This window comes from Alosa sapidissima, chromosome 6 (assembly GCF_018492685.1).
Source record: "Alosa sapidissima isolate fAloSap1 chromosome 6, fAloSap1.pri, whole genome shotgun sequence".
Taxonomy (NCBI): domain Eukaryota; kingdom Metazoa; phylum Chordata; class Actinopteri; order Clupeiformes; family Clupeidae; genus Alosa; species Alosa sapidissima.
The window spans coordinates 16,474,632-16,502,131 of record NC_055962.1 but is presented as its reverse complement, the minus strand read 5'-3'; the positions used below and the strand labels follow the sequence as shown (position 1 = coordinate 16,502,131).

Here is a 27,500-nt window from a genome sequence, read left to right as displayed (position 1 = left end):
AATTGAGTAGAAATTGATACCTCATGGGGCAAATAGTGTGCACGAGCACAACCTACAAGTGCATGTGGTAATTTCAGTACGATATTCACCTCCACAGAATTCTGCCCATTTACTTACCTTTCATCTCAACATCTTGAAAACATCTTGTCTGCCAGAAATACATGAAATGTCATCCATATCAAGAGACAGGTATTAATTGGCATCTGGCATTTTGACTTTGGCTTCAATTTTAACAAACTGTCTGAAACAAGAGTGCCTCAAGTCTGGATCTGCTGCCAGGTTAATCAATAAAGTCTGTGTCTGTCGAGCGCTCGTGGATAAACAGGTACAGAATGACCTCTAATTATAGCCCAAGCACATCTTATAAACAAACACACATTTCATTGTGGACAGGAAATGTGTTGTTGATGCTGTTCACATGTCCGACCAGCCATGACGGTACACACAATAATAAGCAAATAAACACTCCAGCCTCAGAGTTCAGTCCAAACCCTGTGGCGGATCTGGGCCGAGTCTGGTGAGCCCACGCCACATCCGGGCCTGATCTCACTCAGATGCTATATCTGGGGCTATTTACCGGACCCGGCCACCCTAAAATATAGAACTCATTTCCAGATCCATCTCCCACATTCTGATTATTCCAGACAGGACAGCGAGGGTCTGAATTACCGCTTTTTACAGACCTGTTTGTTTTTACGTCCCGTTACCAGGCAACCGCCATCCCCCTCGGTTTCGAATGGACCACCTTGAGCGAGACGGCACATTTTTCAGACGAGGAGGAGAACGGCGAGAGGGAGGGATGGGGGGGTGGGGGTAAATGGGGGGGGGGGGGCTTTTCTCCGTGGCCAGTGCAATTTTGGTCTGAAAAGGCCCTCCTGTTTCCTTTCCTTTTTTACATACTGTTCTCCACCAAAGAATATGTTATAAAGGTTTTACTAATGGATTTGATTCCTTAAAGTCCAGATTAGATTGTATGTTATAGTGGATTAAATAGATTTAGAATAAGAGGATTACGGAGCCAACAGCCTTTCTGTGTTCACGAGGGCCCGTTTATCGCTCGTAGCCCTTCTTCTTAACGCACCGGAAACAACAACTTATCAACGGTTCATTCAATTATGATCACATACTCATTCACGTCTGCAGTGCAGTCTATAGCCTCCAGATGTAACAGAAAAGCACTGGTGCACTCAATGGTATCGATTTTGATTATGTGTTTATTGAGGTATCTGCTGGAAACAGCAGCAACATGTGGTCAATCAAATCTGACATCTGGTGATGGCATGGATTTCCGAGAGGTCTGACCATTTCAGTAGTCTCTAAGCTGAATTAATAACTCTTAAAACACTTAAAAAGCAAACTTTTCTTTCAAAAGAAAATCTCTGAGACACTTTGTATTTGCCATCATACTATGTTGTAACTGCCACAATCATTCTCTAAAAATGTTTCTGCAGACTTTCTAATGAGAAACTTCTTTTATGGTAGTTTTGCTTGGTCTAATATTATAAGCTTTATGATATAATTTTAATTTTAAAATAATTTGAACCTAACCAATTAAGCTGTATTTCCTTCAAGCAGGTTTTGCTTCAACACGTTCTTCTGAAGGTAACGTGATGCCAGATACTGCACAGACAATGCACAGACTGCTGTCCCCAAACAACAAGTGAGTCCCACCAGCATCTACATTTACACAGGATGTAGCTGCCCTCAGATATCTCTCAATGCACAGCATCATAGACTCACCGTCAGATATACAGGATTTGTTCACACTAATTGCATTGTGTGGTGCTGTTGAATTTTCGCATTATTATTATTATTATTATTATTATTCTATAAGTGAGTCTAGAGACTAAATAGCAGTTGGTGTTAAACAATAACGGCTTGACAGCAATGAAGTACTGAGACAAAGCTTACAAATGCTGAAGCATCTCAACAAACCACCATTTCTAGTACTACAGCCGACTACTTTAGTTTACTGCTTTCTTCCATTCAGAAAGTGTACAAAATAAGACCAATGACACACTATGTAGATGATTCTTTTGTATCACAGGTCTTGCCCTAGCCCTGTAAATTGTCTTGACTCAGCAGCATCATGGGAGTTGGAGTCTATGCACCACAAGGTTGTGGGTCTCTTGTGAAAGGCATAGCCGTGGTGGGCTCAGCTCCTCACATGACTTGTGATGGGCTACAATGCAGATGTGCGCTCTTGATTCTAAAACTTCTGCTCACCACTGATTCACTAACATCACTTTGACAACTCCGTAGAGGGAGGCCAAGTATGTATCACTGCAAAGCATCTGGACACAATGATTATGAATTTTACATCCTTTGAACCGCCCGCACCCCGTGTCAAAATCTTTGTAATGTCTGGTTTAGATACATGACATGCATTCAAATGTGATAAAGATGCCCTAATATGCATTCAATAAATATACAAGGTGATAAAGATGTCTCGAAAGCCAGGATATCTGAGTACAGCTCCTGATTGTGGCATTTGCTTTGTGTGTTCATGTGAGTTCTAAACAGTTATAAGCAATACTGCACATCAGTGGAGGGCAAAAACCTCAGTTGTCTTCATCTTTAGAGAGCATCATATTTGAGTTAAAAGGACAGAGGATGGTCTTTCATCTTATCTACGCTATCAATGCATAACAGCATATGACAACCAGAAGTAACAGGTAACATACCAACAAGAGAGAAGGAGGCAAAGAGGTGAGAGAGTGAGATTATGTGAGAGGATGAGAGGAACATGTGAATATGTGTTTGTGTGTGTGAGGGAGAGAGACAGAAAAAGAAAAAGAGAGTGAGAAACAAAGAAAGAAAGAAAAAGAGAGAGAGCGTCATCGTATTTAATGGAGGGAAGCTGGGTCTATCGAACACCATCACTGAAGAAGGATGCTGCGATCACAGCTCCACCAGCACACACGGGCAACCAATCAAGCACCTCCCCACAGAGCCGTGAAGCAACGCACCACAGTCAGCCTACTTCTGAATCCAATACTGATTCTTCATTTGTCACATCTAAACTATTTACAGGGAGCAAATCAGCTCCTCTTGTTCAAACATTTGTATAGGAATCCCAGTGGAGTCACAGAAAGAGAATTTAGTGCACAGAGAGAGAGAGAGTGCTAAAAAGATAAACGACTTATCTCCTCTATGCATAAGCTTGCATGCCTCCTACGGAGCTATATGGAGATATGAGTTATGTTTTTCTGTCTTTCACTGCTGGCACCTGCCTGGGTCACGTTTCCCAAAACCATAGTTGCTAACTAAGTTAGCAACTTTGTTGGTTGCAATTCAATTTCCCATTGCCAACAAAACTAAGTTGCTAACATGTTAGCAACCATGGTTTTGGGAAACGCACCCCTGAAACGTAATGACCCCGGGACTTCTGTCTATCTTATACAAAACCAACAAACAAGAGAAACGGCAAGAATCTAGACACAGAAGACTCTGGCAGCAACAGGAACAACATATGTGGCAATTGCACCACTATCAGTCTCTATTATGCAAAGTGAATTATGGTACTGGACAGACATAGAGTAACCAGTACATTATCAGTACTGTGTCAGTGTTGACACAGACCACAACTGGACAGTGGCATGCCATTGTCACCCCATCATTAAATGACTGACCATTCCATGCCATCAGTCAGTGATTACAAAAGCCGTCTCCAGCCATGTTATATTTGGGGGTATTACAGGAGATGGCAAAGGAGAAAAGCACAATCCCGCTCTCAACTTGTGACAGACAGGAAGGCTCTCTAGATCTGAGCCCTGGCCAATCCACTGGGCTGATGCCCGCCCCTGTCCCGAGGATAATCTAGCATGGTTGGACACAGGACTCCAGGATTCAATCACACACACACACACACACACACAGAGAGAAAGAGTGAGAGTCAATACACACTTTCTTACTTAATGCCCAGCAGCACATTTCAAGGTGGACAAGAAGAGGTTTGGGACGCACATGGATGACATGCGGTCACATTTGGGTCTGTTCCTGGACTTCAAGCAACTCAAGCACTACAATGTGTCAGATAAGTCTCGGTAGCCTATCCTGACCCAAGCCCATGTAGATGTCATGACCAATTGAACAATAGAAATTAACCATGCAGCATACATTAAGCACACTGACCAAGTACTATGTAAGTATTGAGAAAATAATAAAATTATTAACTTGGGACAGAACGCCTCCTGTGTTTAAATCAATAAAAATAATATTCAAGGACAGTAACCATTCATTTCAACAATCTATAAATAGCCAGACATCTGACAGGTTTGTGAGGAAACAAAGATGTTGAACAGGGCCAGCGCAATGCACAGTTGGTAGGCCTATGCCAACTGGAATGATGGAATAATATTAAATCTTATACAACAACATAATCACAGAAAATATACACATACAAAGCTCAATGCGACTGACGGCCTACTAGCCCAATAAGTTAAGGGTACGAAGGAGGCAACCATGGTCCCATTAAATGGTAGTTCACAGTTACATCTGCAATGCCCGGGATCAGAGAGTAGCCTACTATATAATTGTCATATTTGACTACCGGTATTTGAATTTGACACTGATAATCACTTGGACAGTGTTACCTGGAAAAGCTCCTTGCGTAAAGTCACGAAAGGAGAAACGTGAAGTCGCCTTTACCTGCACACAAATAGCCCAACGCTGTTGCGATCGAATCCGGTTTCAATGGTAGTTTATGCAACTTACATTTCCGCTGCTAAATAATATGCCGTTCAGTAGCAGAGGCTGGTGTGTTTTACTTAACCAACTCGAGTTGGGTTTAACTTAGATGGCTAATTTCCGTGCAGTAACAGGGACGTCTGCGGAGGATGCTGGACAATCTTTTTACGGCGAAAGGCGTGAGAGGAAACCCGCATGAATGTACGCCTACCAGCTCAGAGGAAGCATCCCTCGACAGAGTACCAGGTTATTATACGAATTAAACCATGCTATCGTAAAGTCATGCCTTTCACCTACGAACAAATTGTTCCGTACGTCAGTACAATCAATAACCCAAGCGCATGTAGCGCGCAAAATGACGCGAGTTTAATGTCTTATTCATAAGAAAGAGGTTGTATGGTAATTCTACACGTGCCACATGTTGTCTCGTAACGCATTAGTTAACCTCGGTTTAGTAGGATTCAGGCCTAACTAGACAGTGCGTTTTAAGAGGCGCTCCATCACATCATACAATGGTAACAACCCAACCCCTGAGCGTCAGTTAAACACATTGACATAGTAAGATAATACAACCTCAGAAATACACTTCGAAACTTTACGTACCCTGCGATTCAGAAGGAACACCGGCTCATTGCTTGGAAGCTTGGGTGACTTGTTCGGGTTGCTGTGTCCATCAATATCCTCAGTGTAAATGGCACCCCTACACACACTCCGCGACTCCCTCCGTACTCCCATTAAGCTTAGCAAGCCCTTGTCTGAAATTCAGCCCGTATCGCCGTCCTATCTGCAAGGTCCTATCGCCGTCGTTTTCAGCGCCGTCACCTCATTTGGCTTTTCCCCTGATGCGATGAGTTCAGTAGCAATGCAGAGTTCAGTGTGTAATGCAATAAGCCTAATATAAATAGCATTTTTACTTAAACTGATGCATTACAAAGAGTAGAAATGCATTTACAATCACAGTAAACGAAAAATGTTCACCTCGAAGAAATGCACAATAAATTAGGCAGGGCAGATGTCCAGTTTTTATGATAGATTCTGAGCAAAAGTTTTTGTTTTTTAAATAAAAAAGAAAAATAATTATAATACAAATAGGCCTTTAATGACAGCCCGTCTAACCTCGTTGTGTGTATATTTATGAGTAGACAGAATGAGCGGGCATTATTTTTGTGGGATAATGTACAAGTGTAGGTTTTGCACTTCACTTCACAGACAAGATATAATAGGCTAGCCTACTAACAACATTGAACTGCCTACAATCCCATCATTATGATGTAGCCACAAGTCATGGCCATGTCTATCTATTCTATAGTATTTGCTACAACAGCAGGCCCCCGGGTTTGCTTATTTTATTTGCCGATACTATGCCTATTGTGTGTGTGTGTGTGTGTGTGTGTGTGTGCGTGCGTGCGCGCGCAATGTGCAAAACACTACAGTATTCTTAGAAGCCTCGAGGAGGCGAAGGTAAGGGTTGTTTTGAGTGTTTCTTTCACCTCCGGAGGGAGCGCTTTCTCCCCCCGGACTTTCCCCGCGCTGCTACCCGTAAACACGCATTACTAAGCGGGAAAGCCCTCCATTCAACTCGCCCCGTGCTGGGGAAGGCTATAGCCTTAATGTGAAACCACACTCAAATAGTCTACAGAAAACAAACTTATTATGCTTCATTCGTCCGTGCATGTATGCCTGTGAAAGTCACACAGTGGCAAAGAACAATGGATTTAGAACAAGATGCGCAATTGACATATTGCAATCTTAATATTTGTGCTCAGCGTTTTAATACCAACATAAAAATGAATAGCCTATCCTGTTCAATGTGATGGACTAAGTACATTGCGTCAATTGAGAAATTACGATTTCGAAAAAAAAATACACTAGAATAACAGGTCTAATGTAGCACTTTGGAAATATATTGTGCAATGCATTCCGCAATTGGCAACCGAATGTGCAATTTTGTCATGCAATTTGTGTTAATAGACTTTCATAAAAAACGTAAAGTGTAACTTATTTTAAAAAGTGTTACTAATAAATAACTATGTAATAGAACGTTTTATTCTAAAATGTCCTTATATTTACTTTTCTTTTAATGCTTAATATTTGCAATGCCCTAAAAAACTCATAACATGACCCCCCCCCCCCCCAAAAAAAAAAAAAACAAACAAAAAAAAGTTCTTGATGATGTACAAGGCCATAAGCAAAAATATCTACACAGTGAAAGTTCTTTGTATCTGTAACAATGCTTTAGATAAGTTCAGTGATATGTTTTTTTTGTTTTTGTTTATATATTATTGTTGTTATTTCTATAGGCTATTTTATCTATCATTGTTCTTGACCCATCTTCACTTTCTCTGTATGTCTGTGTGAGATGATGATGATGATGATGATGATGTGTTAAGTTAAAAGACTCTTACAGTTGATAGAATCTTGTTATAATACTATTACAGTGGAAAAGGAATCACAGATCACTGGCTAAACATAAAGCTCTGTGAGCCAATGTATCCCTTTTAATCAACGTTCAAACCTTAATGGTCAAAGTGGAATGGTGGATGACCTTTAAATGCCTGGACATGACAGGGACAGCTAAAATGACCCATTCGCTACATTACCTAAAACCTCACTTTCCCTGGGATGACTCAACACTGACAAAATAATAATTTAATGTGTTGAATGCATACTTTCTTGTTATTAGAATTGTCAACTTTATAAATTTTATATTCCATATTTCAAACTTTCCCTGTAAAACACAAACAAAACACCCATTTTTGAAACCCAAATGTTTTAGGTTTAAAAATCCAGGGTGCCAACTGACACCAAACTGGGATTGGTCACAGCATCTCATCACAACATCACAAGTTACCGGTACGTCCTCACACATCATGGAAAAGGAGATTGGATTTGTACTTCTTTAAACAGAGCAATTATGTTTGCAATTCAACAGCCTGTTGAAAAACCTACTGAAAAACTGTTATGAATGTCAAACTCCTTGTGTGTGATATTTTCAAGCCAACTACACAAACTACAACCCTGACCTCATCAGTGAGTGCTTCCAATTTAATTGCATTGGTTGACTGGACAAAAATGTTGTATATGATTTGAAAACCGGTCCAGCATAACCTTGAGGTATACAGTAGCGTCTCCAGGTCATGTCCGTTCTCTTTGCACTGTGGCCGTCCACCAACGGTGGACAGGGCAAGGGCTGAAACAGAGCATCAACGCTTTTGGCCAATACAAGACAAAATTACTGAAAGATGAAACAAGACACAATGTTGAAGGCATTCTTATCATTTTTCTAAATGATAAGAATACGAAGATCAGTAAAACCTCACCTAAAAGACAAGATTTTGACCAGGTTTCTCTGAATAAGACTAAGTATAAGACAAATGACACACTAGTACAGGGTGAACATGGCCAAAAATGACCAGCCTCTGACCCACCAATGGTCTACAGATGTCCTTGTCACAAACGAATTAGTCATGTAAGCCCTTGTTGATCCCCACACGGATGGTTTGTGAGAACAGCCAGAATATTGAATTGTCTGTGAAATTGCGCCTGGGAAAAGGATGCGTAATGGACCCATAAATACAAATGTTTCGACCAGGAGGAGACGTGAATTGGCCAGGAAGGTGTCCAGATGCGCTGGATCCCCTGCTCCAGGGTCACGAACATGGGGAGCTTTTGGGAAACAACGCACGTAATGTCGTTGGGAAGAGCCGGAATGGTGGTAGTTGCAAGGACAAGAACGACGCCTGCAGGGCCAGGGCTACGGTTAATCTGCCCTAACCTGCCAACGACACAGCCCCATGTTCTCTCCCCCTGATGGAGGAGAGAGTTGGGCCGGGTCAGGTGGTGTCCTGGAAAGACATATGGGCTAGGACTACACAACACTACATCGGCTTCTGCAAACAGCAAACAAACAGTATCTTGCCAATCTCATTTTAACATGGTGATTTTTTTGTTTTGTTTTTTATCAACAAAACCACTGGTAAATGGTGCAGATTATTGAAATCTTTAAGGCAGAAAAACATCAGTCATATTTTTGGAAGTCACAATCAAAATAAATGCTTTCCCTTTTGCCCAGTGAATCATGAAGCTTTCAAGATTCTGATTAAGATTAAGATAGGTCTAATATGGTACTGGAACAATCTTACTGAAGATCTAGGCTACATGATGTGTTAATAAAAATAATTTAAACATAAGGCAGCAGAGAGGAGATGACTATCTGAGACCACCAAATTGCCAACTTCCAAAATGGCTATTTTACCATATATGGTAAATCTGGGATAGTCTCAAGACTCTCCTTATTTGTACATTGCTTACATCTGGTTTCTTGCCTGGTACACTAGAGTGTAATGCTGCCACCTTGTGCTCATTTTAAAGAAGTGATTTTTATGCCTTTTCACCTGCTGCACAAGATTTGTTTTAAGTACATTTAATAGACCACACAACCAAACCAGGGATAGGAAACAGACAAGGGTAGTGTTTTGTCATCGATATAGCTTTATTTCTCTAGTAGATACAATACTAAAATAAACACAAGTTTTAAAAAAAGTTTGTTCAAACAAAGAAACTGTACAAAACATTTATATATATATAATATATTATATACTACAATTTAATTACAGAACAGTCTACTGTCCAAAAAAGGCACTAAATTCTTAAAATGGGAGATAAATGGATGCACTGATTGAACCATTTCCAATTGGATACATTTTGCATTCAGACATGATTCTCTTCAGATTTAAATATCGATTCTTTATCATAGTAATAGTGTTATTTTTTATGTACGTAAGGACATGATATGAACTTTGCGGAGAATCGGAGAATCACAAAGCACCCCCTGGAAACACATGCAGAGATACTGACTCTTTTGCCTGACCCCAACTACTGGCTAGTGGGCAGTTCAATCTGACCCAGAACTAGCTTGTCCAGACTGGATCTATCAGCCAGTCTTTAGTATCGAGTCAGTACAGCCTTTACTGTGTTAGATGACTCAGCAGAATGCGCCAGTGCAGAGTCAGGAGAAGGAAGAGGAAGACAGAGAGGAAGAGGAGGAGGAAGAGGCTCTACTCTCGATGGAGAGCACAGAGAAACAGAGACAGCGACTGAGTGTGGATATATATATTTGAAAGAAGAAAAAAAAAATCTCTAAATCACCAGTTAAAAGTGCACATACACACACAGACACAGACACACACGCACGCAATTAGAGTGAAGAACTGAAAGTCTGAATGAGAGAACCGATTTGTATGGTAACATAGTCAGAACAGCAGATTTGTTTTACTTTGACCAAAAGTATATTTTACAATATTAAGTCATGATTCTACACTGAGGCAATACAAAACATGTAAAAAAACTTGATAGAAACAAACAGTTAATGTCTTGAGGTAAGAATGACTTTCTGCATCACATAAATATTATTCATGCCAGATGAAAGAGAGAGAGAGAGAGAGAGAGAGAGACGGAGAGATTTGCGTACAGTCCTGACAATCCCATACAATGTTTATTAATAGAAAATATTACTTTGCATAACTGCCATCATATTGACTGGAGGTCTTTGACTATCAACAGTAATGTTATCCTTTTAAGTCTCTGTGTCAGAGATCCCTGACTAACTTCTTTTTTTTAGACTATTTTGTTTTCCCCTAAGGAGGTGCTTTGCCATTCCACCACAGATTACTGTGTTCTTACATATTAGGTATACATAATGCTGTAGAGACAACAGCAACATCAGTAAAAGAACACGTACATATCACACACACAAAAAAAGAAAAAAGCTTGAAACAACCGAGTTCGGTCAGAAACAGAATAAAATTACACATCATCAACCACAGATCAATTAAAACAATAAAGGCATGGTTCTTTTTATACATAAAATCACTTAACTAAAAAAGGTTTACAGTGTGGAAATAATACAAAATATAAAAGAACAGACACACTCCAAATTCTTTTAGAAGGTCTCTTTTGTCTTTTTTTTTTTTTTGTTAAATAAGCACAGTATGCCAAGCATAAGGTTAGTTGATTGCTTATGAGGCTGAGCTCTGAAGGGACAGAGGTCATTACGAGAGAGAGAAAGAGAAAAAGAGACAGAGAGAGGTAACAGCCTGCCTGTCCTTAACCAATACATCTGTTGTTTTAGATCCCAGGGATCAAGGAAAAACATAGTAACAACGAACAGATGACGTTACTGAGACACACAACGCTGGTCCCATTAGCGATGCCCCACAGCGTCAGATAACAGCACAGTTTTTAAATTCTGCTAAAAATCCTCCCTGTACTGGACTGCTTGAACTACCTGAAACCCTCTTAGGAACCCGTTTTGGACTCATAGAAGACTTCTCTCCCTCTTAAACATATTTTTGTGTTAACCTTACCAACAGGTCTTCCTTGCGACTCTGAAACTTTGACCTCAAGTCATGGAAACAAACAGTGTGCAAAATAGGGACTTCCCCTGATGAAACCACTCGCACCTCATCAGACTTTCATTCCCTAAGCTTGTGGAAAGAGAGCTTTGAACTGGGGTTCTAACGTAATGCATCCCCCACTTAAGCTATCTGACATGATTCTTTTATTAAGGTGCTGCTAAGTCCACTTAATAAGGAGGGTTGTTTAAACAATTACTTCTTATGATTATACATTTTAAAAAAGATAAAATGCTCAATCAAGAGCATTACGCTTTAAAGTGAGGCGACTGTCAGCTTACGAACCTCAACACAAAAGACTTGTTTTGGTGACAACACAAAGACGATTCTAGGTACTCTGAGAAGCAGGTGCACCTGGAGACAGTTGAAAATAGTTTGAAGAAATACTATTGATCTGACAGTGCCGGAGTTATAAAGAAATACTATTGATCTGACAGTGCCGGAGTTATGAAGAAATACTATTGATCTGACAGTGCCGGAGTTATGTTTTGGAGACATTCTCTTTGCCCAAACATCTTGCCAATAGCAGTTCTCCTGACTTCTTTTCATTATTTTAGAAATAGATCATTGAATTCTCAATTTCACACATATAAGGAACGATCAATTCCTTACTCCATACATAACTGACATCTGACTTAGACTATCTTAGATTCAGAAAGACATATAAAGCTCAAAGTTTTCCCAATCCACAATGACTTTGGGTTTAGCTGGCTTATATAACACATTAAATCACTGCTATGGAAGATAGAACATCAAAAGTGAAAAAAAAAAACAAAAAAAAAAAAACAAACAAACAAACAAACAAAACCAACTAAAATTCCGGTGTCAGTTTGTTGTTCTCAGTATGGTACCTGTGTCTGACCCCGTTTGCGTTTGGCCCATCCAGACCGCACCTGAAGGTAGGTCCCCACCAGATCCTGAGGGACCCGCTTCTTTCATGGTTTCCCACCTGAACCAGACTATCAAAGAGATTCCAGAGGGAGAAGGAGGGAGCACTTGCACCATCACAATGGTATTCTCCGGGCTCTCAGTATTCAGGGAGTCCAGAAACCTAGGTAAAGAGGGGGGGTGGGGGGGGTGGGAGGGGGACCCCTTCCCTCATCCACCTCAATTACCAGCAGTCCTCAGTCCATGGCTGCAGTCCTCCCTCTAGCCACATCCTTAATGAACACGAACACACAGACCATTGGAAGCACACGGTCACGGTTAAAGAGGTACACGAGAGCCTTCTACTCTACTGGTCTGCCGCTGAGACTGGGAAGAGGTACGGAGTGTGTTTGGAGGTCCTGCAAGTGGGAAGGTTGGTTCGGAAATGTGAAGGAAACCGAAGGTATCTGGGCAAAATATGGCTAAAGATTTCCCATCTCTACTCCTCAAAGTGTCTTTGTAAGTGACTGGAGAAAACCAACAGGTTACAAGATACAGTTGTTGTTGTCGTCTGAGAAGTGGAGCAAACAGTGATTGGGCGAGTCCAGGAAATATAATGCTGTTTCCAGAGTATAAGTGGGGAGGGTCTGGGGTTTAAGCGTTGGTTTGGTCATTACAATAAGTCTCCTCCACACACACACACACACACACACACACACACACGCACACACACACACACACATTTTCAAACACAAACTTTCATTGACCCCTCCCCTCCCCTGTGATATTGCGTTCAGCTCACTCATCCTCCAGCGCCTCAGTCTTGATGTCACTGGGGACTCCGCCTGCTCCAGGCCGTGATAGAGCAAGGATGGTGTGATTGACAGCCGCCATCTCCACCGCCAGCGAGATGGGGTCCTGGTGGTCGTTGTGACCAGCAGCATCGTCCTGGAAACATAGGACAAAGGTCAGACATTTGTTGAGTTTTTTGACCATCAAAGGGGGTAGGGAAAAAAGATATTAAGCAATATATGACATGAGTGGGAGTGGTGTTGGTAAAGGATATTGCTGCGGCTGTAATTCAGCCGTAGGTACGAGGCCGAAAGCCGAGTGCCGAAGGTAATTACCAACACCACAACCATGAGTGTTATTGGTTTTATACAAAAGCTCCATTACCAACATTTAGTTTAAAGAAACTAAATTGTGTTTTCTATTATTTATTTAGATTTTTGTTCATTCGTCTTCCGCCCACAAAAATAGTTCTCCCACTGCCAAGCAACGTAACACACTCAAGAGTCAAGTTCAGTGAAAGACTATGTACTTGTACATATATCAGCCTAACTTGTATAATGTACTTACTTGTCTATACGTCTCATATTAAATTGAACATTCACCTTGATCCACTCTTTATTTACTCGATTTTCTCACTCAAATGTGACGTTATGAAATCGCTTCCCTCTCGACTTGAATGATTGGAATGTTTGCATTAGGTAATTCAATATAATACGCAGAATGATCACTAGCTGCAAAAACGCCGGAGTGGGATATCACCATTTGTGCAACTATGAACAACTCAGTTAGTCCTGATTAAGGTAATGACTCAACATAGAGTATATTTAGCATGGAGGACGTTTAGTTTACTACGCTGCTTTAAACAGCAACTTTTCGAGATCTGATTACCTTTGTTGCGAGTCTTTTATGGCTTCAGATAAAAACGTCCACAAAATACCAGTCAACTTTCAATTTTACCTGGAAACACCACGCTATACGGTCAGTTTAAAACACTGCTAAGCTTTACTTTATCTCTTTAATTTTATTATACTCGTTGTATTTGTAATAAATTCCTTTTCATGTTTAACTTACTTTCTTTAAAAATGGTCATGTTTTCATGTTCTATTCTCTTATTCTATTATACTTTTGTTTTTTTCCCCATATGTAATGTGCTTTGAGTGTACAAAAGGTGCTAAATATAATAATACATAATAAGTAAGGGATAATGTATAGAACGCCGGTCATTGTCGGGAGATAGGTCCCTTCAGGGTGGAACAAGACCCCTCCGCTGCGCGTCGGGGTCCGGTTCGCCCTGTCGGGACCTATCTCCCGACCAGGGCTCTCAAGTTTTGAAGTTTGCAAGGAGTGAGACTTTGTTTCTCAGGGGGGAGGGGGCGTGGCATTGGCACAGTGCCACGCCCCCTCCGCCCTGATCGAAGTACATGAAAGTCCTACGTCTGCTTGAACTACTCGTGGCGCCACGCCCCCTCCCCCCGATCAACAGACCCACCCTCCCCATGTCCCATCGACCCAGCTTCATGAGAGCACAAATTCCATTATTTCAAACACACTGTTTTATTTAAATAATAATAAATAATAATAATAACAACAACATAAATTATAATAATAATTATAATAATAAGTTCACACTGTTTGTGGCAGATTTTGATGCCTTGATGACTGATACTGGGGGCTCCCATTTGAAGCACCGTGGTTCAATGTCAGCCATTTTCACAGTCATGAGGCCATCTTTAAAAATATTCTTGTTTGCAGTAACAGCCAAAAAAAAAAAAAAATGGGTCGGTACAGTAGGTCAATATTTTTTCCCCCCCAAGATTCAAAGTAAAAAAAAAGTACAATTTTGGTCATGGTGATTATGTAGGTATGAATTTAAACAAATGTGCATATTGTGACGTAACTGACTGGGTCCTCAACCCGTGCCTTCAGGCGCATCACTGCAAACCTCAATCTGATGCAGGTTATGTAGACCAGCCTTTCTCAAACTTCTTGGACCTGAGGCCCAGTCATGGCAGACTTTGGGGTCATAGGGCCCATCTACACGTACCCAACCCCACTCCCTCTAAATCAAATTGTCATTATCATTATCACAATCATTATTATGCCTATATTGTTATACATGCACTTTCACTTAAATGTTTTGTGACATGCACATCAGAGGACTGCTTTACTAATGTAAGATATAATTATTAGTTTCATTGCTTTTGCATGGTTGCATGATGCTTGCATAAGAACAGAAATACTTCTCAAAACAGCAACAATTATATGGGTGCTATTGTTTTGGGATGTTTCCCTCATGCAAGCATCATACATTGGTAGGAAATGGAGAAAAAAATACATGTTTTTAAATTAAGTTTAATTTGAATGCCTGAATGTAAGGATTCAGGAAACACAATACCAATTTTTTTGGCGAGCAGATAGTGATTTACGCCTGATCTGTTGATCTTTAAAATATAGAAAGAAGGCTACAATAGCTTTTGGCCACGTTATAATCAAATCTGACTATACAATACTCAGTGCTATACAGTGTATTATAGTTTCTGCTCTGTTTCTATGGAAGTTCCAAAAATCAACGTTGTTCTATTAAGTGTCGTTAAACAATTAAATAGCATTCAACAGGTTGAAGCGGAGCTTTGATACGAACGTTATCGATTAGTTTCAGTTTCTCTCGCGCAGACGCCTGCATTGAATGAACGCTTATACCACCACTTTATTGTATGGCTCCATGTTTAATGACATCGCGGTCCGCGGTATCTTGATCAACTGCGCAGCAAATCATCAGACGAAGCACCGGGCCTAATTTCACTCCACGACTCCGCGGATCAGCAGTCTCCACGTTACGGACCCACATCAAAACAAAACTATTTCCTGATGGGTTGAGAAATCCTATTTTCTGATTGGCCGATAGGTTAGTAACTGAACAGCAACTCTCTGAGCTGAATGAGCGCACAGACAGCAACGTTGTGTGACACGTTTGTAAAATATAGCCCTTAGAAATGTCTGTGCGGGCAAGTTAATAATTTCTCGGAGTGAGAAATGGCATGTGTGGCGTGTGACCGTGTGAAGTCATTGAAATGCGTGTCTCACGCTCAATGCGTGAGACTTGAGAGGTCTGCTCCCGACAATGACCGGCGTTCTATACATTATCCCGCTTATTACACGGCTACTTACCAAAACGACACAATAAACTCCCCACGATATGACTCTTTAGCCTACATAGCCTAGGCTATAGCCTATTTGTTACCGTTTAATCATGGCTTTTGCTGAGAAACAAATAGTTCGCAACAACCCACGCTTTACTTGAATCAAACATTCTTTAGAACACAGCTGATCAACCGTCTGCTTTCACTTTTGAATTAAGTTCCAATCCTTGCGTAGTGATATGAAAGAATTGACTTAGAAGCACAAAGCCCATTTTCCTTGACAGCGGTCTGTTATACTTAGCAACGGTCTGTTATTCAGAACTAGATGTACCGCATAGCGGTACAAAATATGACCGCCGCTCAGTCCTGTACATCCGTGCCGCGAAAATAAATCACACTTCAATTTGTCTCCATATTTTACTCCATCCCCCACTCTTGAAACTTTTGTGTATGCTTGTTTGGCATGCCTGAGTGTGTGTGTGCGGCTGCACAGAAAGTAGCCTACTGGTGCTGAAAAGGTGAATAGATTGTAGAATAGCCAAAGAAGATGTAGCATTGTTATAAAACCTTTAAAATCTCTAAACAATCACAAGTAGGGCAGTTCATCACAGTTCATCCATTGCAACTGGATTGATGAAAGGTCACTTACACCTGTAGGCTACATTGTATTTGGGAAAAGCAAAAGGTATCAGCATAATGTTATTTATTTATTTATTTTTAAACAAAAACATCTCTGTCAGTTCCATGCCGTTTTCAACAGCTATCAAAAACAAAGGTCATTTTTGGATGGATGGATTTTTTGTGAATGTTTCTTCTTCTACATAAGATTTTAGTCATCTTTAGTTCATGTAATACTTTATTGTCAATGCACAAATTAAGTAACAGTAGTCTGAAACGTTATTGTTAATGCACAAATTAAGTAACAGTAGCCTAGTCTGAAACGAAATGCTGTTTTACATCTAACCAGTGGTGCAAATAACTGACATGTCCAAATGGGCCTTGATGAAATGCGTCGCTAGACTGTTCATACACATTTTAACGGGCCAAAGTTGAAGAGCTTTTGTCCGTTATTGTTAGTGCAAATATAGGCTGATTCATGTTCCCTTGCATTGTGTAACTGAGGTCCATGGCTAGTCTGGCTTTCATCAGACCAAGCTCAATCTTTTAAGAAATCAAAAAATAAATAGCGGGCAGATCGGCTGGGTTCACCCAGCCTAGTCCATAGGCACCCGATATTGTTTAATTTTACGATTGAGATATACACGCTCTGGCTATTCTAAATGCAAAAATGCATCAGGGAGTTATGACAAAACGGTAACTAACAAACTAGATCCTAATAGAAAGCTGTTAGCTTCCCTAAGCTACAGGTAGGATTATAAGGTAGGCCTATTTACAACATAAATTGTCAATAGGCTATGCTGGCGACACAAATAAAATCTCCTTTGGAAACCAATGGCTTACGCCTTACAGTATCAAGCGGACTTAAACTGTCATATCGTGGCGAAAAGTTGTAATAACATTCACGCAGCTCCATGAGTCAAGGAAAGCGCGAATGAAGTAGCCACTTCTAAATGGGACCCACTACACAGTAGCTTAAGGTGTGTGTTGCTAAAGCAGCCATAATGAAATGAAGGTGTCATTGTTTGGATACTTCACACACACGTGCTTTTTAATTTCACAGACTACAACTACCAAGCTGTAATCAAAGCACATCGATTCCCCTCTCACACCCTGCACGCACTTAAAACAAAATAAACAGGCGTCTCAGTCTCACGCATGTATAGGCAAAACTGTATCAGACCGGTGTAACGTTGGTAAATCTTCCATTGCACAGAATGATTTTGTAGCACGTGCAATAAATGACAGTCGAAAGATACAAACAGTGCTGCTATACATTTGCTTGGTATAACGGCATTTATAGTTTTCTACAAATGCAATAAATCAAATGCCTCCATCACTCAACCAACGCTAACGGTAACATTACCTAGGTCCTTATTGATATTACAAGATTAACGTACCTGCAGTAAAAACCAAGCATGTCCGATAAACATCCTCAGATTTATTTCGGCTTCAAGAAGAAATGGGAATTACACTTCATGTGAACATCGTCCTATCCTTATTAGATGTTCGCTGCGGTAAATTACAGTCCATTGTTTTTTCCAACCCACTTTTAACTTCCAACAAAATTACGTCTCACTGCAACGATGCGCCATCTAGTGGACAAACGACTACTTCTCGCCAATACTGAAAATGCAGCCATGATGATGATGATGATGAATATTTATTTTGGCTTTCTTTTAATCCTACTGATTTTCATTTTTTACCGGGGGGGGCAAATCACAAATGAGTGATTATGAGCCAGGTTGATGTGGGCCCTTGAGACCAACATACCATAAAAGATTCACAGAGAACTGTGTCTGCCCTACCCTCCTTTCGGGGGGTCCAGTCCAGCGGGGGGGCTGCAGATGAAAACGAAAAATGACGGTTCCATGCTATCCATGTGGGGGTACATGCCCACCAAGTTTTGTGTACCCCGGTCTTTCAGTGTCCCGGGAATCCTTGTTGGTGTACGTCACTAAATGTACACATAAATTATTTTATTGTAAGGCCCCCCATGAACGAAAGTACACAAAACTTGGCATGCATTCAGAGGGTGTCATAATGATCCTACACTTTTAATTTCGTGCAGTTTTGACCTTGTCAGCCAGAGATATTGAGATGAAAACACCTAATTTTTTGCTTTTTAATTTTTAACTAGGTGGCGCTATACATGAAATAAGTGGTAATGGGATGGGTTGACATGCCCCCTTAAGACCAACATACAAAAAAAAGGTGGACCTCCTAGGCCCTACGGTTCTCGAGATATTCACAGAAAACTGTCTCCGGCCACCTACAGGCCAGTTGGTGTATAGTAACATAAATTAATTTATTGTGTGGCCCCCCATGAACGGAATTCCACAAAACTTGGCGTGCATACAGAGGGAGTCATAATGACCCTACACTTCCAATTTCGTGCAGTTTTGACAATGTTAGGTCACAGATACCTTCAATTACACCACCTCATTTTTACTTTTTTGTGTTTAACTAGGTGGCGCTATACATGAAATGAGTGGTTATGGAATGGGTTGACATGGCCCCTTGAGATCAACATACAAAAAAAAATGGTCCTCCTAAACCCTACGGTTTTCGAGATATTCACAGAAAACTGTGTCTGCCCTACCCTCCTTTCGGGGGGTCCAATTCAGCGGGGGGGCTACAGATCAAAACGAAAAACGATGGTTCCATGTCCACCAAGTTTCGTGTACCCCGGTCTTTCAGTGTCCCGGGAATCATTGACGGAAATTTGGGCATACGAAAAAGAAAAAAAAAGAAAAAAAAAAAAAAAATCTGACTAAACCTATATGACCGCCGCTTCGCTGCGCGGCGGTCATAATTAGCAGACCGCCGAACATTGGGAAGGCCCATTCAAGTGAATAGAGCATTCTGCAGCACTATGAAGAGCCGTGTAATAAATAAATCTGCCTTGCTTTTGCTAGTAAATATAGTGTATGGACAAAGGGAATTACCAAGACAGTCAAAAAAAGACAAAGGAATCTGTCCACATTCCAATGAATGATGTAGTTAAAAGGTAACAATCAAAGATTCTAGAACAGCTCTGTTCTAGAATCTTTGGTAACAATCATACTGTACATCACAACATTCCGCCTATTCCGGATGGCAGCAGGGCGATGGAGATACAAGTAGTGACCCTGCAAGGCGAAACCAGTCGTTTTGGTCAAATTTACAAAATTAAAAGTTAATGTGCTCACATGAACGGCCATTGACTAAGCTTTCCAACGAAATTGTATATCGAGGGTATTGCAAAAAGTATCGCTAAGATAACTGCATCCAAAGTTGGAATGGTTCTCCTGTCACGATACGCCAGAATATGAAGCTAAATTGGTCTCAATAATATTTGTATATGCGCAGAGGGGGGGGGGGATCCACAAATATTTCTTGATTTGTAAAACCGAAAATTTCATTTGTGAAATGTGATTCTGCATTTGTGGATGACCAGCACACGCATTCTTCGCTTTCCAAAGTTACGTGTTTTTGAGACGTTCTTCACATGAAAGTCACACAAATCCAAATGTAAATGCGTTCACTAAACAAAGATTATGGAACAATGACGCCAGGATATTTCTAAAAGTTCGTGCTTTTGACCGTTTGTGCCCTAAAGGCCAAGTATTTCGCATTCATATTCGGCTACATCTGCCAAGAACGATAGAGAGCTTACACATTGAGTAAGGAGTAGCCTAATGATTAGGCTACATTTTAGCTCTACCGTAAAACCTTATAGCAGCGTGGACAAATGGAATGACTGCTAATGTGTTTAATCTTCACCTAAATAAAGTCAGGGTTTAACAGTCAAACGTATGTTTATCCGTGAAATTTGCTCACAATATGAAAGTGTAGACTATGTCGAATTATGCAAAAACGTGAAATTCGACATTTTAAACTGTACGTTTGTTTATCGTGGATTTTCTCAAAATAGCACTGTGCGCAAGACGACTAGTTTCACCAGAAAGTTGAGAAATACAAACTTGAGGAATTGAGGTGCAAACGTGAAACTTTGGGTGTTATTGTTGATGAAGATAGTCACAAAAACAAAAGGAAGACAAAAAGGGAACTCAGCAAACTCCTCATCAGGAAACTACAACAGGTGGACTTGGATAGCGCTACAGTGTAGACAGGAAATCCATGTGAAGACCATCAAGACAGCTGAGGAGAGCACAGAGGAATTCACTCTGAACGCAATTATTCCTGAGGAGGTCCTGATAGTCATAAATGATCTGGATGCTTTTCTTAACAAAGAGATGGAAGAAATGGAAACCACTGAAAAGAGGGAAATCGATGTGAAATTCATGATGAACAATCTTTTGGATGCAGTCGAGAAGATAAATGGCAAAGACGGAAAAAAGCTGGAGACCGAGGAACGACGGAGGGAACATGATGTGAAAGCTGTACTTGACAGTCTTCTGGGTGAAGTGGATTCAACACTGTGTGAGTAGAAGAAATCAGCTCACAGTGAATATGAAAAGTAGACTTAGTGAAATCACTCTTAATCCCAGCCAACACTGATGGAGCTCACATCTAAGCTGTTCAGCATTGGGTGTTTAATGAATCATTCCCGATATATTTTGCTTCAGGTTTGAACAGAGAAGAGAAAAAGGAGAAAGTGTTAAGTTGGAAGAAGACATGAGAGGGGGTCTGTTTCTGGACAAGAGGAATCCTTACTGGTCCATCCCCAGGAGGAGGTTTCGAAGGTTGGACAGAAACAGCCCAATATAGGAGACCGACTAGTGATGGATTGACAGGGACTTCAAACAACACTAATATCATTACATTACTTTCCATGTCTGCTGTTTTTATTAAACACCTTTCATAGATCCACTGCCAAGTCTGATTTTTTTAATTTGTGAAAGTACCATTGTTAGTACTACTTACACAGAACATACACAGTATACAAACACAACCTATAGTTCATTTTATGTTTAAATCCCCAACCACTAGATAGCAGTGTAATAATCCATATGCAGCCATCTGACTTTTTCAAGCCAACATATCATCATACACTGAAAAAGGGAAGTAGAGTAGCGTAACAGCACACCACCAGCATTAGCACAAGATATGATGATGGTCTTGCATGGTACTGCAATATGAAATCATAACCGTAATGACCACATGGACACAAAGACCACCACCTGTCACCAGATTCTTGCCAAACTGTCAAGATTAAATCTATTATTAATTAAATCTATGCGACCCCCCCACCTTGAGGAAATATATAACCAGAGCCGGTTATATATTTCCTCAAGGTGGGGGGGGGGCGCATAGATTTAAAATTATTGTACCCAGACCCTTTATACCTAAATGCATGATTTGCGGATAGGGGGACGGTGTTCACCTGTGTGGGAGAGGTGGGTTCCAGACGGTAGAAGCCAAATGGCCGGGTCATGGATCTCTTCTCAAAGTAGGGGACGTCACAGCCCTGCAACGACAGCTTTAACTGAACATGTGGAAACAGTCCAACACGGGTCGGGCTCACTGATTCATCACACATACAAAAATGCAAGCAATCTTGGCCTCTAGCAAAGAGAGAGAGAGAGAGAGAGAGAGAGAGAGAGAGAGAGAGAGAGAGAGAGAGAGAGAGAGAGAAACATGAAAAAGGGTGCTTTTATGACTACCTGCTCAGCATAGTCGTTGCCGTCGATGTCGTCACTGTTGGAGTGGCCACCAGGGCTCTGGACGTCGATGCCATGGCTCTCCAGGATTGTGGCTTCTTAGTAGACACACAAAGGGTGTTATTTCACAACTTGGAGACACACGAGTCACACACACACACACACACAGAGGCATTAACGCATACATGCAGCAAGACTATTCAACCCTGCTGAAAATCATTTTCACAACAAAAAAGTATTTCCACATGCACACCCTCTTCCTTTGTCAAAATGATGATGAATTGTCATCATCTAGGATCATCTCTCAGAGTGTCTGTTAGATATTAAGCAGCAACCCCCTCCCCAAACACAGCTCTAAGAGAGATGCTATTGTCAGCGACTGCAGGCACATTACCAATGTTGGCACGTCGCTTGATCTCCTTGCGGCGGTTGGCAAACCAGTTGTATACTTTGAGGGAGGTCACTCTCTCCAGGTCAGACAGCTTCTTTCCTGAGTGGGGGATAGTGGGAAGAGGATGGACGAAGAGAACGCAATTAGAAAGACAAGTAAATGCACACTCTGTATTTCCTGGATTCACATTGCTGGCATGTAGGGGAGATTTCTTTCAGAGCCCAAAGTATCTCAAGCTGACGTTATCCTCAAACGGATCTCAAACAACAAATACACTCCCCAGTAGAGTTCGGTTTTGTACCAATGCTACAACTGTAGCTCTTCAGCTTAAATGTTAAAATGCTAAATGTTAATAGCCTAAATGTTATCCTATTGCTGTAAGTCGCTTTGGATAAACGTGTCCGCCAAATGAACAAATGTAATGTAGATGTAGTAGGCTAGAGTTATGAGTGGTGCCATCAGTGAGCGGGTATGCTGGTGATTGGTAGAACAAACCTGGTTTCTGGATGACAGCGTTGCAGGCATTAGCAATCTCCTCCCGCTTGGCCTCATCTGGGTACTGGTTCTCATTGAAATAACTGGAATGGACAAGAGGAATTGGGGGGATTACAGCAACATGCATTAAACACATTCCACCGACGCAAACACAGACACAAACACACAATTGCTCATCACAGCTAAACATCTGCCTCTCTACATTTGAGATCTCTTCCATTGTCTGATTCAGACCATCCACTTCTCTACTCACTCGTCCTTGACAGCCTTCTTTTTTTATGAGTAATGAACTTCCTTTTTTGATCTCCAGCTCCCTCTCTAGCCTCTCCTGTCAGACACAGACACTTTTCTTTCCTCAACAGAAATATTGGTGCCAAGACCATTTCTTTCATTCCCCGTGTCTGCTTTATTTCTCTCTGTCTCTTGCTCTCCCTCCCTCCCTCCCTCCATTCTCACCTCTCCATGATGGTGTGACACTCCATCCTCCAGGTAAAGCAGCTGCCCCTCCCTCCCACTTCCCCCTCTCCCTCATTCTCTCTTACCCTTTGCTCACCCTCTCTCCTCACCTCTCTATGACGGCGAGACACTCCTTCCTCCAGGTGAAGCGGCTACTTCTCCCTACCCCCTCCCTCCTTCTCTCTCTCTCTCCTCACCTCTCCATGACGGCGAGACACTCCTTCCTCCAGGTGAAGCGGCTTCCTCTGCGCAGACGGAAGCTCCCCACCGCCGTGCTCAGGGGGGGCGGGGTCTGACGCCACTCTATCTCCTCCAGGGACATAGGGGCAGGCCGCATGTTCAGAGTGGCACCTGTCAATCGACACATCAACTCATGTTCAGACTGGCACCTGTCAATCAATACATCAACGTATGTTCAGAATAGCACAGGTCAATCAATACCCAATACAATCTCAATGCTAAAGGCCTGTCCACAGCAAGCGCTATGACCATAATGACAACTGCACCTGATGACTGATCAACAATAAGGAAAGTCTCTCTCATCAATTCTGATTGGCTGCCATGTTTCTACCATTCTCAAACTTGCTCTGGGAGGACACTGGGGCTTTTCTCCTCCACAGCAGTAGGTGGCAGCAGACTGACTGTCTGCAGCCGGTGCACTCTGGAGATGAGTGGCTGCAGTCTTCTATAAATAACCCTCAGAGCTGCTGCTGCCAGAGTTCCGCAGCTCTCCCTGAAGGACGTGCCGCAGGGAGAGGAAAAAAAAAATAAACAAAGAGAAGAAAAAGAAAAAAGAAACGCAGAGGACGGCAATGGAAAGATGCCTGTCCATGTTTGTACGTCTCACTTTCTCACACACACACACACACATCAACATTCCATAAGACATCTGCATGCTCAGTTCTTCACACTTCAACTGGAATAGTCATGTAACTTACTCCACACACAACACCACTCCTCAAAGTCGGAGAATCAGATGTAGTGAAACCTATATCTAGTGTCGGATTCTTTGGTTGCCAGGCTGCTGGGCATTCGAGAGAAATGCTCACATAGTCGCTTTGTCGATCTGTATCAAAGCTATGTCCCTGAGACAAAGCAATTCCACTAAATTAGAAGTGTAAATCTGCCATGTAGCAGACGTCCCCAGTTGTACAACACCGGACATGACCCTAAATGGAGATACCGGGACCATGGCCTAGGTACAGAGAGCCTATATTGATGTATAACAGGCCAGGTCTGTTTGTCTGTTATGGCTGCAGGCCTGGAGGCACCAAACTCCCAATCGCGCCTGTGGCACTCTGACCTGTTAACTAGTAAATCTGTATCTAGCTGTTTACTTGGGCCTCACCAAGGGGAAAACCCAACAAACACATCTGTGTGTGTGTGTGTGTGTGTGTGTGTGTTCTCAATTAGTCCGTGTATGGTCACACCCGGGTCAGGTACGAGTGAAGATACATCTGGACACGACACACATAGAACACAGTGGACATAAACACATCAGGAGGACAACACTCCCATCCAATCAGGGCACCAGCCTTGCTGGCCAAAGCCACATCAAGATAAAGCACGTTTTGAACGGTAACTTGCCTTATGGCATACAATGCACAATGTTTGAAAGGCCACCTGCTGTGTCACCTGTTGTGTCATTAGCTACTACATCAACAGTGTGTACAACATTTCTAACTTCATCAAGCACCACAGTTAAGCCACAGGCTGGAATAAGGGCTGAAAAGAATCTCTGAGTTGGAGTAGCAAGGGTGTTGCTGTTCCAAAAAAGGTCACGTTTCACTTTATGGTGTGTAAATGTATGATTACCCACTAGGTGTTCCCTATTCGCAATTCTCACTGGAATCACATAAGCTAAAATAACAGGAGCCTTGCCCATTAGGCGGGAGATAGGAATTAGCATACTGTCCACACACAAACCATTGAACCATTTACAATTCAAAGACTAGCCAAAGCAAGTACCTAGTTAACTTAGTTGTATAGTGAATCAATATTTCAACATTGTACCTCCTCAATCCATGCAGTCGTTTAGCTGGCCGACACCTAGCAGGGTGCCTACCTCTGGGTAACAAACACATTTAGTCCAGTCAGACTGCAAAGACTTTCCCACAGAATCCAATCACTGTCCTTACTTACATCATCACCCAACCATCTCAGTGTGTTGGGTGTGAGAGAGGAGAGCTGCCTACACCCATGATGACCATAGAGCTGTGGGACAGCTGAAAAACCCAACCCCCTGGTCAGACAACGGTCCCTCTTACTCCCTTCAACTTGAGATGATCAGTGTGTTTCCCCGTGGCTGTTAGAGCAGGCTCTCCTTTAAGAAAGCAATCAAACTGTGCTCCAACAAAACAGATGCAAAAGACTGCTATTGGGTTCATGTGCCCTGAAACAAAGCTTCCCCTGTATCTATTCTCTGAGGCTCCTCATGCCAAAGGCTGATCACACAAGGTTAGGCAATAGGCCCGGTGTCTTCATCATTGCTCTGGGGGCATCTGGAATTCCGTGCGTTGAGCATCTCGCAATGCGCCAGAAAAGGACAGTGGTCATCCAAAACCTCATCCTGCAGTCTGTGTGCCAAGTCTATTTAATAAACAAGACATTTTATATATGTGTGTGATATAAATAAATTAATTTAAAAAAAGAAGAAAAAAAAAGAAGATATTTCCACCCCATTTCACCAAGTGCAAGCGTGACTGAGCAGTTGCTTGACTGGAACTCAACAGAGAGCTTGCAATTAGGAAGAGGCTGTGCTGCTCCAAAGACCGCCACACATACAGTACAGCTCCGCAAGGTCTACGCTGCTAGATTACAACACACACAACTAGGGATGTAACGATTACCGGTATAATGGTAAACCGCAATAAAAATGTTGACGATAATAATTACCGTTTTCATTTCAAACATCATGATTATCACTGTTGATTACCGCGGTGTGGAAACCGTGTGTTTAATCCTTCCCAGCTTCATCCGAGCCTGCTTTTGACATACAGTAGGCCTGGTACAATGGAACAAAACTGGTACCCTACTGATTCTGTTGTCTAATTGATGGTTTTAACTATGATTCGGATTTGGCTACACCTGATTTTAAAAGGTGGAACTTTTTCACTGCAAAATGTGCACTGTGTCATGTAGCCACTCTGCGTCTTTTTATGTTCGCGTCCACATGAAATCCATTCCACTCACGAATACAGTAGCCTAAAGTTTTATTTTGAACGCTTACTTTGGTCTCACTCATTGCATCCAAATAATAGAAATAGCAAACTCCAAGTTATGGTAGGGTAAGTTAAGCTATAAGCACGTAGCCAATTAAACATGAAGAAAAAAGTGAACGGGACACTTTTTGAAACTATTTCAGCTTGTGTAGGCCTATCAGTGCTTTCTGAACATATACTGTGATAATACCGAAAACCGTGATAATTTTGGTCACTATAAGCGTGAGGTTAAATTTTCATACCGTTCCCTACACACAACAGAGCCAGCCACAAACACACTACAGCTCCGCACGGTCAACTCCACACATCAACTCCACACGTCAATGCTGCTAGATCACAACATATGGAAAACTGCTACGCTCTCAACTTTGGAGGATCACGCAACAGAGCCTAATAAACACGCAATAATGTAGACATTCCATGGGCAGGTCAACAAGAGAGCAAACTGCTGTGTCGTCTTGTTGAGAAAAGCTTTCAGATAGATTATGCTTGTGTGTGTAAACTGTGTATATGTGAGTGAGAGTGTGTGAGCATGTGTGTGTGTGAGCATGTGTGTGTGTGTGTGAGCATGTGTGTGTGTGTGTGTGTGTGTGTGAGTGTGAGCATGTGTGTGTATATGTGAGTGAGAGCGTGTGAGCATGTGTGTGTGTGTGTGTGTGTGTGTGTGAGCATGTGTGTATATGTGAGTGAGAGTGTGTGAGCATGTTTGTGTGTGTGTAAGCGTGTGTGTGTGTGTGTGTGAGCATGTGTGTGAGCGTGTGTGTGTGAGCATGTGAGCATGAGTGTGTGTGTGTGAGCATGTGTGTGTGAGC

General features: G+C 41.7%; 2 protein-coding genes across 6 annotated transcripts in view; both read right to left on the bottom strand.

Annotated features, from left to right (window-relative positions):
- Positions 1 to 5,436, bottom strand: part of LOC121711832 (RAC-alpha serine/threonine-protein kinase-like) — a 39,568-nt gene extending 34,132 nt beyond the window's left edge. Inside the window, exon 1 of one of the 2 annotated variants that reach the window (XM_042095672.1) lies at positions 5,293 to 5,436. The gene's annotated coding sequence lies outside the window, so the exon portion shown is untranslated. Of the gene's footprint in view, positions 1 to 4,650; positions 4,818 to 5,292 lie in introns of those variants that run through there. The other variant, XM_042095673.1, reaches the window with a different exon arrangement.
- A 4,077-nt stretch (positions 5,437 to 9,513) lies between these two features.
- The window catches only part of hmbox1b (homeobox containing 1 b), a 29,357-nt gene continuing 11,370 nt past the window's right edge, over positions 9,514 to 27,500 (bottom strand). The window contains exons 5-10 of one of the 4 annotated variants that reach the window (XM_042095649.1): positions 23,665 to 23,818; positions 23,012 to 23,094; positions 22,520 to 22,615; positions 22,129 to 22,223; positions 21,849 to 21,932; positions 9,514 to 12,917 (exon numbers count right to left, since the gene is read on the bottom strand). In XM_042095649.1, coding sequence (XP_041951583.1) covers positions 12,768 to 12,917; positions 21,849 to 21,932; positions 22,129 to 22,223; positions 22,520 to 22,615; positions 23,012 to 23,094; positions 23,665 to 23,818 — 662 coding nt within the window. In that variant the 3' untranslated portion in view covers positions 9,514 to 12,767. Of the gene's footprint in view, positions 12,918 to 21,848; positions 21,945 to 22,128; positions 22,224 to 22,519; positions 22,616 to 23,011; positions 23,095 to 23,664; positions 23,819 to 27,500 lie in introns of all 4 variants that reach the window. The other 3 variants (XM_042095650.1, XM_042095646.1, XM_042095648.1) reach the window with 3 other exon arrangements.